Here is an 18277-nt window from a genome sequence, read left to right as displayed (position 1 = left end):
TGGGATATAGAGTAGATATTAGCGCACTAAATAGACATTGTTAAACTAAGATGACACAGGCATACAATCAAGACAGATCACTCAGTTTTTAAATTTAAATTGCAAGGTTTGAGTAGTTATGAGGACAAATTCTAGCAGCTCTCAAGCTGTTTTTGCATGGAGTACTTCTTTCAGCATTGTCTAGTTTAGGGGGGGAAACGCATCTATTTTTCTTTCTTTATATTTAGCCTTGGCAGCTCTCTTACTTTCCATTCTTCTTAGTTTGTTTTCCTTGACATTCACTATGAAAACTTAAATTTATTTTTAAAAGATGCCTTTTTTAAAAAATGGTGCCTGCTAAGTATTGCAGGTGAACTCTTCACTGGCATCCCAGTTACAAAATATAACATTGTAAATCCAGAATTCGTGCCATGATGTACAAGGCATCTAGAACAATCTATGGCAAGAAACTGTTTTGTTTCTAGTTATAAACAGTGTTGCATAGTATGTGGGGTTTTCTGCTTTTTCCTTACCCCCATCATTCAAGCTTAAACTGAAGTATGAAATTACGAGCCCTATGGCTGCTGGATGAGCTGCCTTTGTGTGTGAGTACCTTTGTGTGGTAGTTCTGTCTCTCCATAGGATCTTACAGCACTCTTACCCAAGTGCCTGCCACCAAACATCCAGAGCTGTAGTGAACCCTTTAATGTATTTGATCAGGTTTGGTTAAGCTTGGTTGGTTGCCCTTTCCTGACAGCTTGGAATACAGCATGCTGCTTGGGTAGCTTTTTATATTGTTTCATGAAACCTAGGGATAGGAGATGTCATTAGGTCATTAGTGTAAAGGGTTTATTTCAGACTCTTACAGGAGAAAATCAGTGAAAAATACTGATTCTCCTGACTTGTCTTGTTTGACTTGTACCAGTGGTGCACTTCAGCTTCGCGCTTTCTTCTTACTGAAGATACGACATTGATCAGTAAACCTTGAGATGCCTTCTGTTGTTCATGGTTTGTTCAGATAATTAATTTTGCTATTCTATAGTTATATCCTAATTTCAGTATAAATTTAGTCAGGTTTAGGTTTCAGTAGTTCATTATTAGCATGTCTCTGCTTAAAAAGTTTTTATTTATCTGCAGGTTTTCTTAATATAAAGCCTTTCTTGAGCCCTCAATTTCTGTGGATCTTCTGTATTCAATTTAGTTTTGCAATGTATCTAGAAGTATTGGGCCCTGGGTTTATCTATAATGTTCTAAAGTTTATCATCTTCTGATTATAAGGTCATGTTTCTTCTGAGGTTATTACAGAATCACAGGTTACATTAGTTCTCATTTCTCTGATACCTCATTTCAGATTGCTTGTCCACCATAACTGCAAGCCCTGGTATCAAAGGTTCCTTGCCCAAAGTCCCTTCTAAGTGCAGATGTGGCGTAAGGCCCTGAACTAGTCTGTAACCCAGACTACCAGCCAGTCCATGTTCCTACTTCTTATTTCCTCTTCATTGTAAACCATTTGGACCAAATTGATGGAATCTAGCACTATACTGAGGGTTACTTCCATTTTACTTCCAAATAATTGGTAAATATCTTGAGTAATTGTGTTTAGTATTAAACTCTGCCAAAATTCAATGTTGACATGGCTGCTCAGTAATGATTTGCTAACAGGCAGGTTCAGAGAAAATTAATTTATGCAATGCACGTTTTTTTGGTTGGTGTGGGTGTGAATGTTCTGATCACTTAATTGTTACCTCTGATGCATAATTACGGCAAACTATGTATCATCCATTTCACTGATTGTTTTGGCAGGCCTCCTGAAAGAATTTTAAACTTTCAAGCTTGTGTATTTTTCCCAGTTGTTTCAGCTAGGCTTGTATGATACCTCTCCCCACAAAACTCGCTTTATACTTCATGGAAAATATTCCATAAAAATATAGTGCATGAGGCTCATTTGAGAGAGGCATGCATGCTTCATTGTATGTTTGTTGTCAAATTTTGGAGCCTTGTTTCTAACCCTTTTGTCTTTTGGGAGAATTGGAAATTTTGGGAAGGGTAGATCTTCAGAAAAAAAAGATGAAAGTCATCAAAAGCTGTAGCTTGTAGAAGATTTTTGTAGCTGAGATGCATTTATCCCTGAGCATGTCTTTAGTCAGTTTGCTCAGTAGTTTGTATGTCCCAGTACAGAAGATGTATATATCTGCCTCTAATTCTTGATATATTCATATAATCCCATTGACTTTGAGTATAGAAATGTGTACTTTTTTAAGCATATGTGCGTAAGCTTTCTTTAAGCCCCATATTTGCATTGATATTGAACATAATTTGTTCTATTTTTTCAGTAGACTGTCAAAACCTTACTACAATTTTTTTCCAGACTTATGGGTTCTTTGTGTTCTGTCTGACTGTGTTACTGTACGTGTAAGTGAATTTTTCTCTTGTCATGTTTTCAACAACTTTTACTGTTACAAATGCTTTGGTTGTCTTTCATAGTTACATAGGTAAGTGAACTGTGTTGAAAAAAGATCTTAGTGCACTATCTTACTGATTTGCCAAAAATATGTTTGCTGTCTACCTTTTTGTGTGGTCATATTTCTTGCTTACTAATGCATGAGATATCAAGCAGTTTGTCCCTTTGATTTTCAAGATGTCAGTGGGTTTTTTTACTGTATTTTTTGTGAATTCTTGTTCATGCTTAAAACTTAGAGGGCTTCTAGAGAGAGGGAGCTACAACTTGATGTGTCAAAATTTGTTTGCAGAATTTTAGTGCTTAGTTTTGGTTTTATTTCTTCCTCGGTGAAGCAGTTGCTTTTTCGTGTGTGTGGAAAAATTCTTTGAGTTCTTTATGTTTAGATCAGCTAATGTGTAAAACTGATACAAATTTTTCTAAAAACGTTAAGATGCAGGTTCTCTGATACTTGTTATAGAAAAAGCATCACTGTTTTATTACATGGCACTTGATCCATAAAGTCTAGCTGATTCCTTATCTGACACATGAAGTATCTTAAAGCAAATAACCATTAGCTGGATACTATTAATTCTGCCAATGATACAATTAATGTACTAACAAGGTGGAAGAACTAATGAGGAAGATGAAAAGTGTTTGATTATATGCAAGTAATTAATCAGACTTCAAAACCCAGATCATGACATCATAAGCTAGTAAAATGTATAAGTAAAAGGATAGTATTGGAGGCTTTTAGAAACATAAAATGTTGCACTTTAGGGGAGTTAGCTAATTGTTATCTGTAGAGTCTGGGCATCCCAGTGATAGTTGTGTTTATATGCTGTTCAAACATAGGGGACATAGGTGCATCTCTCTTTTTTTAACTCTTAAGTTGTTAAATACACAGTCAATTTTATTCTTCTGGTAAAGAACTTGATAGTTCTAAAGGTGGAAAATACTTGTAGAAAATTAGTGTTTTTGCAGAATGAATTCATGAAATGATAAAACAAAATTCCTTCTGCTAAAAAGGACTAGAATTCTCTAAAGGTTATGGGTCATGTAAAATACTGATCAATTGACATTGGACTGGTAGATGTCAAACAATTTCCATTGTGCCTATGATCTTGGATTCCATATACACAAAAAACCAAATTCCATTTGTTTTTTAAATTCTATTCAATAGACTAAAAAAGTTACTACTCTATAATTTGGCAATTAAAGTACATAATCTTCCCAGAAAATAATGAGAGTAAGCTTTTAATTTACAAATTTACTGTTGAAGTCAGGCTCTGTTTAACGAAGATTGTTTTCTTTCCCCTGTGTTTAGTTGCACAAGTGCCAGTAACTCTGGTTATAGTGAAGGTTTGCTGGAGATTGGTGCCCACATAGGATACTCTGGTCTGACTGGGTCTCCAGCAGACACTGAGCTTGCTATCACAGAACTGAGAGGAACCTAGGAAATCTTTTCTGTATGTTTTTCCTACATTTTAGCTGGGTTTGTGAGTAATAATATTAAAACAATATTTGAGACTGGAGGAGAAAAATGTCTTTTTAAAGCCTATTCTGTTATAGTGGATGGCCTAAAACAGCACCATTAGAAAACAACACCAAATATGAAGGGAACACTTGTGTTTCAAAACTCTGAATCACAGCTGCAGTTGTCACTACTGTCAGCACAATCAAACAGATCCTTACTTTAGGCCATGGTTGTGGGCAGCTACACCAACATCCTGGCTGTCTGTCAAGCCTTAGCAGATACAGGATTCAGCTGTCTGGCATCATCTAGTATTTGGAAAAGCTGATCCATATTCTCTTCAGGGCAAAGTGCCTGGTCAGGTCGGAAGTGTCTTTTAGGCTGCCAATTGAATTGCTGATAGTGAAAAGATAACATGAAAGAGGGAGATCTTCTTCCTGAGTATCCCCTGTGGACTTCTGTTGTTTGGGTGAAATAGCTCCAGTGGTCTGTTTTGCTTTCTCCATATTCACCTGAAAGAGCACCAGTGCTTGGCTGCCTTAAGTTGAGGCTTCATACTGCTAAACATAACTTCTGAACTTCCTCTGTCTAAAATCCTTTAAGATGTTACTGTTAAACTGCTTTTATGTGCTTTCCTGTTCTAAAAAGTGTCTTTGAAAATTCGGAGGTGAAACTGTTCTTGATGGGTTATTGGGAGCCCTATGTCAAAGGTGCTGTGACTTCAATTCTATTTATTTTTTTTTTTAATTCAATATGACAGCCATTGTGGTATCAAGAGATACGCTGAACTCCTTCATCTTTTTGTATATGCATGGGAGACAGTAGAGATAAGGGGGTTTTAATTCTGGTTGAGTGCTTGTTTGAGGTTCAACAGCCATCTTCTCTAGGTGGGGTTTCTCATTCCTTTGATAGTCAGCAAGCAGCGGGATGCCTTATCTATGTTAGGTCTTCCTCTGTCACTTAACTGCCTGAGGAAAGCCTAGATACTGCCTTTGATACCTCATTTTAAAGTGGAGCACAGTGTCCTCTGGAAATAGTTACAGAATTACTTCCAAAACTGCAGCAAGAGCCTAGATGACCTATTTCAGGCTATGCTCTTCATTTTTAAATGTTAGGTAGGAGCATGCAGGCTTTAACTATTTGCATATTTTGAGAGGGAAAATTAATAAGCAGTAGCTGATGGAGTGGAGATACAGGAAAAGCCAACTGTCATGGAGTGTCTCCACTGTTAAGTAATTCCAAGTGAACACAGTGTGCCTGATTATTTTGAGGGATTGAAATATGGTGGTGAAAATTGTCATTGATGTTAACTTCCAGGGATATTTCTTGCCTGTATAAGTGTTTGTAATAAAGAGTTGGTATACTTGTGCAGATAATTCTTAAGGGATTCTAGAAGCTGTTATACATGGCAAAATGAGATAATAGTAAATGTATGTGATTTGATAAAATTTACCTTTTGAAATAGACAAAATAAAATTATACTTCTGTTGTCTTTAATAATATCTGCATAGAGACAAATGCTGGTATTAGTCTTTTGGATTTTCACTTAATTTTGAGGAGTATCTGTCATTTAATTATATTTTCTACACATCCCTACAGAAGAATGCAAAGAAAAATACGAATTTTAACTTAATATTTCATTTATTGAAATTTAACAGGTAAAGGTAAAGATTCTTTAGAAAAACAGGTCTCTGAACAACATACAGTGAAACTCTGAACAGTGAAAAGTTTAAAAACTCACTAGTCATCCTGTTAACTTTCAAGATCTGTATGACTTTTCTGTTCATTTTGTACTTGAAACAGTTCTCTATCTCTTTATTGTTTTCTTAAATACTCAGTTCCTAGGGTTAGTCAAATCTGCAGTCTTTCACTGTGCTGTTTCTGCACATACACTTTTAGGAAATGAAATTCTGCTCTAGGGAACAGTCCTCTGTCCTCTTTAGGAATTTTTTAAAGTTTTCCATGCAAACCATATTTTTCTCCTCTGAAATATTAGGATGTGGTTGCAAAGGCAGATAAGCTGATCAGACAAGTTTGGTTCTTCTTTTTCTTGGCCACTACCTTTAAATGACTTGGATTCTTTTCTATTTGTCTGAGTATTAAGAGTAGTTTCCTACTTGCTTAGTAAGTTGAAGTAGTTTGCTGAGTGATTGGATGATTGTAGAAACACAACAGAAGAGAGAGGAGCACAAAGACACGCAGTGGAGAGTGAAAAAGTGGAGTCAAAGGTAGAATTTCCCTCTTGGTTGCAGTGGAGTATTACATCAGCTCTTTCAGTTTAGGAGCATTTCATCATTGTGCATACAGCATATTTTGAAAACGAGGAAAAAAACAGAGGAGTCCCAGTGGGAACACCTGACGTTTCTGGATGCTTTCTGAGTGTTCAAGCTTCTTTCTGCTCCTCATCTTCTTGTCCTTCTCAAAGTTCTGTCAATTGTCCATTTTAAATCTTACTTTTGAGATCATCTTATATAGCGGATGCATTTTTAGGTGCTGGGGTTGAGGTTATTGTGGTCCTTCCTTCCTTTCCCATGAGTTTGCTGCTCCCATTTAATACCATTTGAAGGGCAGAGAGAGCAGAAAAGAGTAATCAGTGTTAGAAATGAAACATTTAAATCTTCCTAAATGTGTGCTAGAACAGAGCTATTTATCGTTGGAGAAATCTGAGAATAGAGAAACCATCTGTTGACTCAGAAGCTTCTACTTAGCATAGCTGACCATAAAGTAATACAGAATTGTCCAAAATTCACTTTTTTACCCTTGCTAATTTCTCTGAAGCTAGCTGGACTTGAGAATCTTTTAACAGCTCCTGTGCTTTTGCCTGTACTAATCTTTGCCAAGTGATGCAGTAACAAAAGCTCATCTGGCCCTTTCAGGCATAGTTCAGATGGAAGGGGGGCTAAGCAGCTGCATTGCTATTTACTTCTAATAAAAATAAAAATAAAAATATTATGCAAAACTCTGATTCTCTTTTTAACAAAGAAATTGAACAGCTTCCTCCGTAGAAATTTTAAGATAGGATTAAGAGTTGAGGAGCTAAATCTGCTTCTGAATTTATATGTGCCTGCAGTACCAGTAGCATTACTTTTTCTTCTTTTTTACTTTTGTGTAGAAGAGAAGAAGCCTAAAGTCAAGAAACCAAAATTAGAGTTCCCTGTATACACAGCTCTGGAATCAAGTGTGTATATACCATCTTATGATCATGGAGCTTCAATTGAAGAGATTGAGGAACAGATGGATGATTGGTTGGGAGGCAGGAACAGAACCCAGAAAAAGAAGGTAGGTTCAAAATCTTTCATATTGTTATGTATTTTAAATGTTGATTCATTTGCTTGCCTCTCAGGAAAACAGAATATTGTGTGTGTACCACCACGATATTCATATATGAGGAAATTGTGGAGAAGTATTAATTGTCTGGCAGAGATATAACAGAAAAAATTATATTAATGTTCAGTGTAATTTGTGTAATGATGCTGGAAATGTTGTTATAATAGGATGTCGTTGATTAAGCCATATGAAAGCTCTCTATGGTTTCTAATATAAATACTACTCTTGTTCACTAGAAATTAGTAGAACATAATGCTGTCAAGTTGTATGAGGCTTGGTTCTTTCTCTTAATTCCAGTTAATAACATTTTGCTTGCAAGAGTAGATTCTTCTCTATTAAAAGACAAGCAAAGGAAGAATAAAAAACCTTCTCTTTGTAACATGCAGATGTATTATCTTTTGATTATAGAACTGATGATGTACTTTGTGCATTTTATCTGATGCGTGGAACAGTTCTAACAATTCAATTTAGGCCAATCGTTAAGGTTCTTCCTACTCAGAGATAAGGGTTCTAAGTGGCAGTTAGTATAATTGTGTTCTGGTAAATCTTATTTTATCATACTAGCTTGAAAATGTATAGTATACATTTCATGTTGGAACTGAGAATAAACATTGTAAATTAGTCTGCTGTCTCAAAAATCTGCCTTGCTTGGAATGGTGTGTTTGAAGTGGAGTTGGTTGCATGCTTGATCATCTGGATCCCCAAACTCATCATCCCCTCTGACAGAAACTGAGTCTGCTTTTGAATTTCCATGAAAATGCAGGATTGAGTAAGGCTGGGCCTATTGCATCTATAAATTTACACCTCCTCATAAAATATATAGAAGTCGTGTCTTCAGAATCACTGCTAGGAGAACTAGTTGTAGGTCCATCCTTCCAGATGTTCTTAAGAAAACTAACTTGATTTTCTACACTTTCATCTGGATGTTCAGTATTATATCTCATTGCTTTGATAAATTAGTATATTTTTAAAATCATACTCTGTTACAAAAGGAGTTAACCTTTTAGGGACAACCAGACAGTTTGGAGGTATGCTGTCTGGGTAAAGTGTCTGACCTGAACAAACTGTGATGAGTTGTGCTTTCTTTGCTTGACAACTAATATGTTATCATGGCAACATCAGCATTTAATGCAGTTGTGGAGGGAAACAGATTCATAAAGTGCACAAAGAAATGGAGAATATGTCACTGGCTATAGGAGCCTATAGGAGCCATTTTTATCTAATAGGAGAAGGGCTATATCATATTATTTGTAATAAGCTAACTGGGAAAATGGTTGTACCACAAATGAATTGTTCCTTACTGTCATTTGACACATTTTCCATTTTAGAAATGCATTTTTTTAATCACATCATGGGTGTGAACTGGGTCAGCATCCTTCTTCTGCCTCTTGCACGGATGTGAAACCAAGTGGTGTGTAACGTCCACCTCTCAGTTCTGCTTGTTTTAGGAAAAAGTTACTCTGTCATAAATCACTTTGCCATCAGACCTTTTCCTGGGATTGTCGTTCTTCACTCAAAAAGAATCCTGTTAGCTTCTTTTTTCCCCTGTCTTCTGTGGTAGCTCAGGGATGTGGACTGTGTACCAGCCCACAGCAAAGTAGCTTGATAAAGTAGGACATTCCTTTGTCATCCTCCCCGGAGTAAGAAGTGGAGTTGCTTTCTCTGCTATAGGCATCCCAAGTGTAGACAATTACAGTAATTTAATATTGTTCATCAGCTGCTCTGTGCTGTTCCTATTTGTATTTTAGAGGTGCCTATAACCCATGAACTAGTATTTTGGAAGTGCTGTGCTGTGAAAAGTGCCTAATTTGATAGAAAGGTTAGATGATGTTCAGTTCTTAGGTTTATTTATTCTTTTTGAATGCGTTGAGTTCTTTTTTCCTTGTGGTTTCTTTTTGATTACTGCTTTCATAGGATTTAAGTATTGAAGTAGATAAAGAACAGGCTGTAACCTTTTTTTACATAAGGTTACATAGCTGGATGAAAACATGCTGATATCATTGTACAATTATTCTTCTGCCCAAGTTTGAGAATGCACTGAGCTTATGTCCATAAGGAGCTAGTCTTGCCATGTTGTTACTCTTTAGTTAGAACTGAAAATTTAATGAAATAATAAAAGAAAGCTATTGGGAGATAGTCAGGTAATATCAGTATTGAAGAATGGAGAGGTAATTTTTCTGTATTTCTGTGTAGCAGTGATCCATCCACCTTATTTTTTAGTGTAGTTCTAATTGTTGTACTTTTCAAAGAAAAAAAAGAATACTTAATAGAAAGACTAGGTCAACAGTAAAAGTAAATTTAGAAAATCGTATTTATGAGGGAAGGTTAAATAGTTGGAATTTTAGACCACAAAAAAGGGAGGCTGTGTGGAAATAATGGGATACCAATCCATTCCAGTTGTTTTAGGTAAAATAATAATAATTTATTATGACCTACTACTTTTCATAAATTCAGAGAGAAAGAAATCCTCAATTTGCTTTGCAGCCACGATGATTAAATTCAGATTTGGAAATACGTGTAGGTGGAGGCACGTTCCAAGAGCAAGTTACCTGTATCCTTTATGAAACCTTTCCATCTATCCTGTTCTTGAGCTCAATCTGTTGGAAATAGTGTAAGCTGACTCAGTTATATTTGAGATCATGGAAATGAAGTATGGGACCTTAGAGAGGGGGTTTTTTGCTATATAGGAAATCATGCTTACCTAGGACTAAATTGCATATTCATATAGTGCTGGCTGTACTATTCCTGCAAACTGCATGTGACTAAGAACCTGGGAGGAATTGCTAAAAGCTTCTTCTCATGCTGAACAACAAAACTCTTCAAAACAACTCTTCAGAACAAAACAAGCAAAGAAAAAGTTTATTTCAAAAATTATTTTTGTTTTATCAGTGAATGTGCTCTGTTTCTGAAAAGGAGCAGATCTGGGAGATCTTACAGGTTGTTAAGGTCTTCATTTACTTAGCTCAAGTTTCTGTTGTGTTTTTTTTTTTTCCTGTATCACACTAAAAAGATGACTGAAAAACTTATTCTATGTATGCTTATTAGTAATGAAGGGAAATTTAGAGGGAATGGACTTCGTTTGAGATGTAGTATTGTGTAACCTGAATATGATGTTAAGCCACTATTGCATTAGTTAGTAACCATTTAACCCTTTACTTCCCTGTTGAGCAACCTATTATGTAGACCTGGAAGTAAGAAAAAGAACTTATTAGAGGACATATTTTGTTACATCTGATCTTGTTCAGTCATTTCTCCAAATATTCCTGCAAGAATATGTGTATTCACTGTTTTTGGAATCATGCTATTGATGAATCATTTCTCTCAGTGGGATTTCCCTCATACTCTTTGTTCTGATTTGATTCTATGTGATTTGTAACACATGTTGTTTTCATGAGAGTTCATTGCTTATGTGAAGAATATTGTTGCATGAAAATGTTGGCCCTTAAGAAATTATTGGGAGATTTATCATTGTCTTCAGTGGGACCAGGATTATAATTCCTTTTGGTTTACAGATTCCTCATTGTCTCTGCTGGAATCTCCATTTCATATCATTATTTGACTCATTAATCTATGAAGATAGAGTTCCAAGTTCTGTCTCAATGACTGGTGAATACTTTTGACCTTTTGATATTTGCTTGCTCTGTAAAGAGGAGATAAAGGTGGAGAAAGACAGTGCCTGATCCCTTCCAGCTGGACCAGATGTATGGATACAAAATGATGTTTCTCATTATTTTTTTTTCATGTTATCCTGCGGCACTTCTTGGCATTTGGGTGTTTTTGATATTGCAGGAGCACCTGGCTTGGTTTTACTAAAGCCGGACTAGTAAAACTATTTTTGTACACAGAGCATGGGAAACTTAGCATTCATCACTTGTATTTGATATACTGTTAACCTTTAAATTAGGATTATTAAAAATACTGTGAAATAAGAGCATAGAGAAGTATACATAAGCATTGTTTTTACACAGTTGATTGTAGAGGCAGGAAACATGGTAGTTACCATTTTTTCTTAATTATTGAACCTTGGACACTGATTATTCTGATGCTGAACTCCTTTCTGGTTAAAATGCATTTTATGCTTTTGTTTTTCTCAGCCTGGGCCATCAGAGCAATGTGTTTCAGATATAGGATATTGATAACTGACTGAGCTTTTTAATCATGAACATTTTATTTGAAAACTGGCTGTGGAACAGCAATACAACTTTAAATGTACAGAAGAGATTTCTCTGCTTTCTAACATTAAAAGGCAAAATGCTATACAAATGCTGAATTACTATTTTCTTAGCTTAAAATGTATAGATTTGACAATTAAGTCTTAGTAATTTTATAACCTTGTACATTTTGTAATTGCCAGCTAGCCTGCCACCTGCTCTCCTGCCTTGGATCTTCCCACATCTGTGCTGCTTTGAAATTTGAGTATGCTTTTTCTTTAGTAGCAAACAGTGTGGTGCTTGTTCTAATCAGATGTCATATGACGGATTACCTGAATACAGTTTCCAGGCTTTTAAAAAATGTTAATTTCTTAAACAAGCAGTTTGTATCTTAGCAGGATTAAGGTGTTGTGTAAACCAGATGTTGTAATAAATTGGTCTTTGAGGGGAAAGGTTATTCTGTTCTGGTGTGCAGCCTGAGGTCATCTAGTTTTGAAATAATTTATTTTCTCTGTCTAAGCAATGAAGCAAATATGCTATTTGAAAAGTGTGTCTGGATTCTAATGCTCTTTTATTCTTGGGACAGATACAAATAAGCAGCTAGCAGTCTGAGACTCCTCATAGTCTACCATTGAGCTACTGGGCCTTAATCCTGACTCAGAAGGATTGCTGTAGGTCCAGAAAGTAAATCTCTCTGTGTTCCCAGTGAATTTAAGGCTTTGTATTGAGACTGCCAGCAGCCATACGTGTTAGTGTCAGTTATGAAGCTATTCATTGGAGCTAGTCTAAGTTCTTAGTACATTTTAACCTGAGCTCCAAATTCTCATCAAATGGTGATGACTTTGAGTCACTATTGATCTGGGCCATATTGAGTTTAGTAACCCTGAGGTGAAAATCTCAGTATTCTATTACCAAACCCTTAAAAATGTAGTGTTACTGAAAAGATGCTTCATTTAGAAAAAAATAAATAAAATCTGCATTAGAGTGTTACTGGAAGTGTTAAGAGTTCAGACTTTCCTGGGGTTTTTTATGCTTAGTGTCACTGCAAATACTGCAGACTCAGCCTGAAAAGAATATTGGAGTTTACATATTAAAAAAACTCTACAGTTTTATGTTATGTTATGTTGCATAGGCTACTCCTGCAGTTGGCATATTTACATTAGAGTTATTACTATTATTGAAAAATTATACGCATGCTTTTAAAAATAATTGTTTAAATCTACCTACTTTCTTTGGCTCTTTCTGAGGTCAGTGGACAGGTAATGAACAATGTATATATTCTTCTTCTCTGTAACAGAATTCTAGTGATGAAATATTGATAATTTAGAATGATAGATTCGTTTAGGTTTGAAAAGACCTCTCAAGACTGAGTCCAAGTCAGCACCACCATGTTCACCACTAAGCCACATCTACGTGGTTCATTCATGAGACTTTTGAAAACTTTCAAGAACAGCGATTCCACCTCTTCCCTTGGTAGCCTGTTCCAATACTTCGACACTCTTTTAGTGATGAATTTTTTCCTAGTATCCAACCTAAACTCCTCTGGTGCAATTTGAGGACATTTTCTCTTGTCTTAGTGCTTGTTATCTGATCTGCCCCAAGCGTTCTTTTCTCCAGGCTAAACATCCCCAGCTCCCTCAGCTGCTCCTCCTCAGACTTGTGCTCCAGACCCTTCCCCAGCTCCACTGCCCTTCTCTGGGCTCTCTCCAGCACCTCAATGTCCTTCCTGAACTGAGGGGCCCAGAGCTGACCCCAGGATTGGAGGTGTGGCCTCAGCAGTGCCCAGTGCAGGGGTTGGTCACTGCCCTGCTCCTGCTGGCCACGCTGTTGCTGCTCCAGGCCAGGATGCCTTTGGCCTCTTGGCCCCTGGGCACAGCTGGCTCCTGTTCAGCTGCTGCTCAGCAGCAGCCCCAAGTCCCTTTCCAGCCTGGCTCTTTCCAGCCACTCTGGTCCGGGCTGTGGCACTGCAGGGGCTGCTGTGAGCCAAGGGCAGGAGCAGGCACAGGCTCTGGGCCTTGTTGAACCTCAGAGCTCTGGGCTGTCCCCATCAGTGCAGCCTGTGCAGATCCCCCTGCAGAGCCTTCCTGCCTCCAGCAGATCAGCACTGCCACCCAACTTGCTGTGTGTGCAGAGTGACTGAGGCGCCCTGGATCCCTCCTGGGGATCATGGATAAGATATTAAAGCGAGCTGGTGGCAGCACTGAGCCCTGGGGAGCAGCACTGGCTGTGATTCCATTCTCCAGCAGCCTCTGGGCCCGGCCATCCCAGCAGAGCACCCAGCCAAGCCATGGGCAGCCAGTTTCTGCAGGAGCTGCAGTGGGAAATGGTGTCAGAGGCTTTCCTGAAGTCCAGGTAGGCACATCCAGGGCCTTTCACTCATCTCCTAAGTGGGTCATGTGATCATAAAACAGGAGATCAGGTGAGTGAAGCAGGCCCTGCCTTTGACAAACCTGTGCTGGCTGGATCTGATGCCCTGGTTGTCCTGCACATGTGAGGGCTCTCAAGAGGATCTGCTCCATGGCCTTCCTTCACCCAGGGATAGTGTAGAGGATGCCTCCTTTTGTTACACGTTGTGTTGGTGATGTAGAGAGCAGGATATACCAATAGAGCAGCTTGGTACCTTGGTTATTCTAAAATGTTTATGTAATTACATATTAGTGATTATATTCCTCTTTTCATCTTTGCTAGCCACCAACTTAGTCAGTCTAATGAACAGAAGAAAAACACAAAGATTTTTTTCAATTTTTCAAGCCTTATAACTGGCAGCCATGTTTTTGTTGGTTTTCTGTCTAATTTGTTTGTTTCCTTGTGACTGTTGAACCAGAGCAGTCTATTTGTAGGAAATTAGTGTATTTAGCATATTTCTGTCCAGTTGGTGTAGTTTTTATTTTGTTTAGAAACAATAAATTTATTTACTTCTATGTATTCTTTGAGTCATCTTTCCATAAGTGTGGAAAATAAACTTCTTTTCAGGCTTCTGTCTTGAGTATTTAAGTATCTAAGTACTTTACTTTGGACTTGAATAGCTTTAAGGAGAGAATAAATATGATTCTAAAAAAATATTATTTTTAATTATTGAGTTTTCCTTGGAGAGGATGACCCACATATTTAAATCTAGAATAAGGCTTGTCTGCTTTTGAGCTGTGAATATCAAATCATTAGGGTCAGGAGTCTAATTTAATCTGCAGTATTAAACATGCAAGGCATTTTAGTCCTCAGGTTTTCTTAAGGAAGAATAAAATGATAGTATGATGATATATTCTTTAACCAGCATCTCAGGTTGATGATTTCAATGTTATGGCAAAGATACATCAAAGAACAAATTGTATTTGTAAATTACATAATGAAGTAATTAATTTCTCCTAGCACTGGATTCAGAGAAAATAGTTTATATGACTGAGACAAATGCCACAAGTAGTAAGCATTAAACCAAGAGCTAGAGTTTTGCCTGAAATAGGTCATGAATATGTTCAGACTGTGAATAAACACAAACTGAATAACTGCTATGTCAGTATGTGTAATTTATGTATTTTCTTTTTTGCCTTTCTCTCTTCGACTTTTAGTTAGGGCTAACAAAGTATAGGAAAGTTTATTTCTTTATTTATGCTTGTATTTGTAGAAAGTAATGATGTGGTTTTAGAATATAGATGATAATATCCTGCTTTCAGAGATACTGTGCTTAGGCCCGTTAGAACTGCAAGCATGAAAGTAATGCTATGAACATTTAAAGATAATATTGAAATTTATCTAAATGATATAAAGAAATTATTCGATATGACAGCCTGGAAAAGAAGGGGGTTTGGAAATGGTATGTTTCACAGCACAACCAAAATTCAGTCTAGATTGCAAAGGAAACAAAGAGCCAAAATATATATTTCCCTAAGGATATTTCCTAAAGATAGTAACAAAATGTTATATAAACACTTATGCAATAGTTAAAAACATAAATCAGCCATGCATATGTGTTGAATTAAAGCAATACCGTTGACATTTGCCTGGTATTTCCTGATCTTCATTGAGTTTTTAAATTTTCTGTCTAATTAAATGTGGTAGCATAGGATCTTGTCTTGTACAGACAAGAAGGGTAACACTGGTTTCAACACCATGCTATAGATGTTGTGGTGTCAGATTTTAGCTTTCAGTGGTTTTCCAACCAAATCTGTGTTCCAGAAGTGATTGATGGGACTTGCTGCCATAATTCAATCTAATTTCACACATGTACTTTCACTATGTAGTCCTCAGGTTTTTGAGTCTGTCAGTTGAAAACTACCAAAGAGCTCTGGTTAACTGTGCAAATTATTAACCTGCGGGGAAAACCACTCAGTGTTTTTAAAATGCAACTCTGTTTCTGCACTGGGCAGTGCATTAATCTCAGTTCAGGCACCTGCCTGGGTCCAGATTAGGGCTGTATAGTTTTTTACATTAACTTTTATAGCTCTGATTGGATTTGTTAATCTGCTTCAGGTCTTGAGTCCTGTTGCATTTCTGAGATTGGTGGTTGTCTATCACAGAAGAACATGGTGGTTGATGGAAGAGAAACCTCACTCCTGTGAGGAGAAACTGGAAATTGATCTTTCCCAGTCAATCCTTGAATATCTGACTTTTGTCATTTTCAGCATCTCTTCTGTCCTGAAGATCATGTCCATTTTACATAAATTTGCAAGAAATTGTGCAGTGCTTTTGTAATTAATAGTTTTTGTTGCACTGGTTTTGTTTTCCTCTCCGCCTGGGAGAGATGTAGAAAAACATCTGATGGGATTGTTCTGATTTAGCCCAGTTGGAGTCAGGGGGTGGTGGAAATCCTAGTTTTCCTGGGTAGAGTTGCCTCACTCATTTCCCAAAACAAAGACACTTCTCTCTCACACTTCTCTGAATGCAAGAGTAAAGAAGCAGAAGGGAGTTGTTGCACATATCAGAGATAGGAGCTGGAAGAAGATGTGAAAGCTGGCTAATCACTGTGACCTTGTCCCACTTGCCTGCCCATCCAAGAGAGGGGAGAGAGCAATTCAACAATCCCTATATCCTCACAATTTTGGCAACAAATGAGAGGCAAGGATGTTAAATATCCCTGAAATGAGATTTTCACAGGATCCACAACTTAGGGATCAGAAAGAATTTGCAGTTTATAGCACTGACTTCTGTGGTTCAATTCACTGCTGCTCTTTTTGGCTTTTTAACATGAATCTGAAAACTGCAAACTGTTGCAAAATAGTTACTTACTTTTCTTCGTATGATTTTAGCTTTAAGTTGGAGAAGGAAGTTAGCTTCAAATAAATCCAGTTTTAATTTAAAGTGTAAATCCATAGTGATGTTTCTATACCATGTTTTCTGGACAAACCAATTAAAATCTGGTTGATTTAGCATCTTACCTTCTTTCACAGTGCATACTGCTGCTGCTTTCCTTTCCTTTTCTTCCTGCACCTATGACTATAGTGAGGTTTGGTCAAATTTACTTATAGAAATTACCCTATGATCTATGGTAAACTAAAATCTATGGTAAATTTTTATTACAAAAAAATAAACTGCACAGTGTGAGAGATGTTTGGCTTTTGTTGTCGTAGTAAAGATAAATATGAAATCCTGCCTTGCTAAGGAAAAATTTAATACTTTTGACATAAGCATTTTGTCACTTCAGACTTTTCAGAGAATCTCAACCCAGTTAATTAGCCATTTTCTGTATGGGTTTTGTCAAGCAGGTTGCAGTCTTGAAAGGATCACCTTTAGTCTTCAAACTCTCAGTTCAGCACATTTGAGCATGCAATTGCATTCCATTTAAAGGAATAGAGGATGTGTCCATAACCATTCTTATAAAATGCTACAGGATAATATATTACTTACCCCAACCTGCAAGAGGAGAGCACTCGTAAAATTGGCACAGTATGAGGAATGGTACATTGTGGTGAGAATAGTTTATCATATTAGTGATGGCACTTTCTGTAATTTCCAAAATGCAGATTTTTTTTTAATACATTGACTTGAGATACAAATTGTGAAGGAGTGGATGTTCTTGCATAATTTGCAATTGAGTACTATGGGCTTGTGGGTTTTTGCAGCCTCTAGATTTTCACAAAGCAAGCGTGCATTTACTGTGTTCTACCTGATGTGTCGTATAGCATCAGATTTTTTTTGCACAGACCTCTTCAGGGAATATCAGCATTCTGACCATCCAAGTTCTTTTTAATCATAAGGTAAACTGTGTCCCTGGGTTTGTTTTTTTTTAAGAAACATACAAACATGAACATGGAAAACATAATACTTCAATTTTTACTATTTACTTGTTCACATTGGAAATTCACATTTGAAATCTGGATTGGAAAAGCTCTAGAAAGAAAATATATCAATAGAGGATGTAGGTTTGTAACTTGCAGCATGTGAGTCTGTTTTGGGTTTTTTTTAATGATACTGGTCTCAATGACTGGATATATACCAGTAACTGCAATATATCACTGCCTTGGGTGTTTTTTGTTATAGTCCTTGATCAGAAAACTTGCCTGGTAATGAGAAAGTGAGCATAGGAAGAATGAGACTGACGTTAATGGTACATTTTCAAATAGCCACAGATTACGGGAAGGAAAATCTGTGCACATGAAAGAAAGACTACCTTTGATTTTTAATTAGCCCAAACTTTGTGATTATATTTGGGAATTTGACAGGCAGGTTCACTGTTTATATGTTTTAACTAGTTTTACTAATGTTTCCCTTATTTTCAATTGCATGTGTATTATTCCATGATAATTAACAATTTTGAATTTTGGGAGGTTTTTGGCAGTGCTGTGCTTGTGGTTGTCATCACAGATCTGTGTTTTATGAATATGTGAAAACTTCTCAGATTCCCCCACACACACTCCCTTCATTATTACTTGGCAATTTAGACTGTTGGAAAACAGAACTGAAGTTTAGTATCATAAG

General features: G+C 36.8%; 1 protein-coding gene across 1 annotated transcript in view; it reads left to right on the top strand.

Moving 5' to 3' along the window:
- DNAJC1 (DnaJ heat shock protein family (Hsp40) member C1) overlaps positions 1 to 18277 on the top strand; it is a 107084-nt gene that overhangs the window by 59105 nt on the left and 29702 nt on the right. Inside the window, exon 8 of the mRNA XM_063413653.1 lies at positions 7003 to 7169. Within this exon, the coding sequence (XP_063269723.1) occupies positions 7003 to 7169 (167 nt within the window). The remainder of the gene's footprint in view (positions 1 to 7002; positions 7170 to 18277) is intronic.

This window comes from Prinia subflava, chromosome 1, assembly GCF_021018805.1.
Source record: "Prinia subflava isolate CZ2003 ecotype Zambia chromosome 1, Cam_Psub_1.2, whole genome shotgun sequence".
Classification (NCBI taxonomy): Eukaryota; Metazoa; Chordata; class Aves; order Passeriformes; family Cisticolidae; genus Prinia; species Prinia subflava.
The sequence above is the reverse complement of the archived record's forward strand: the minus strand, read 5'-3'. Positions and strand labels throughout refer to the sequence as shown.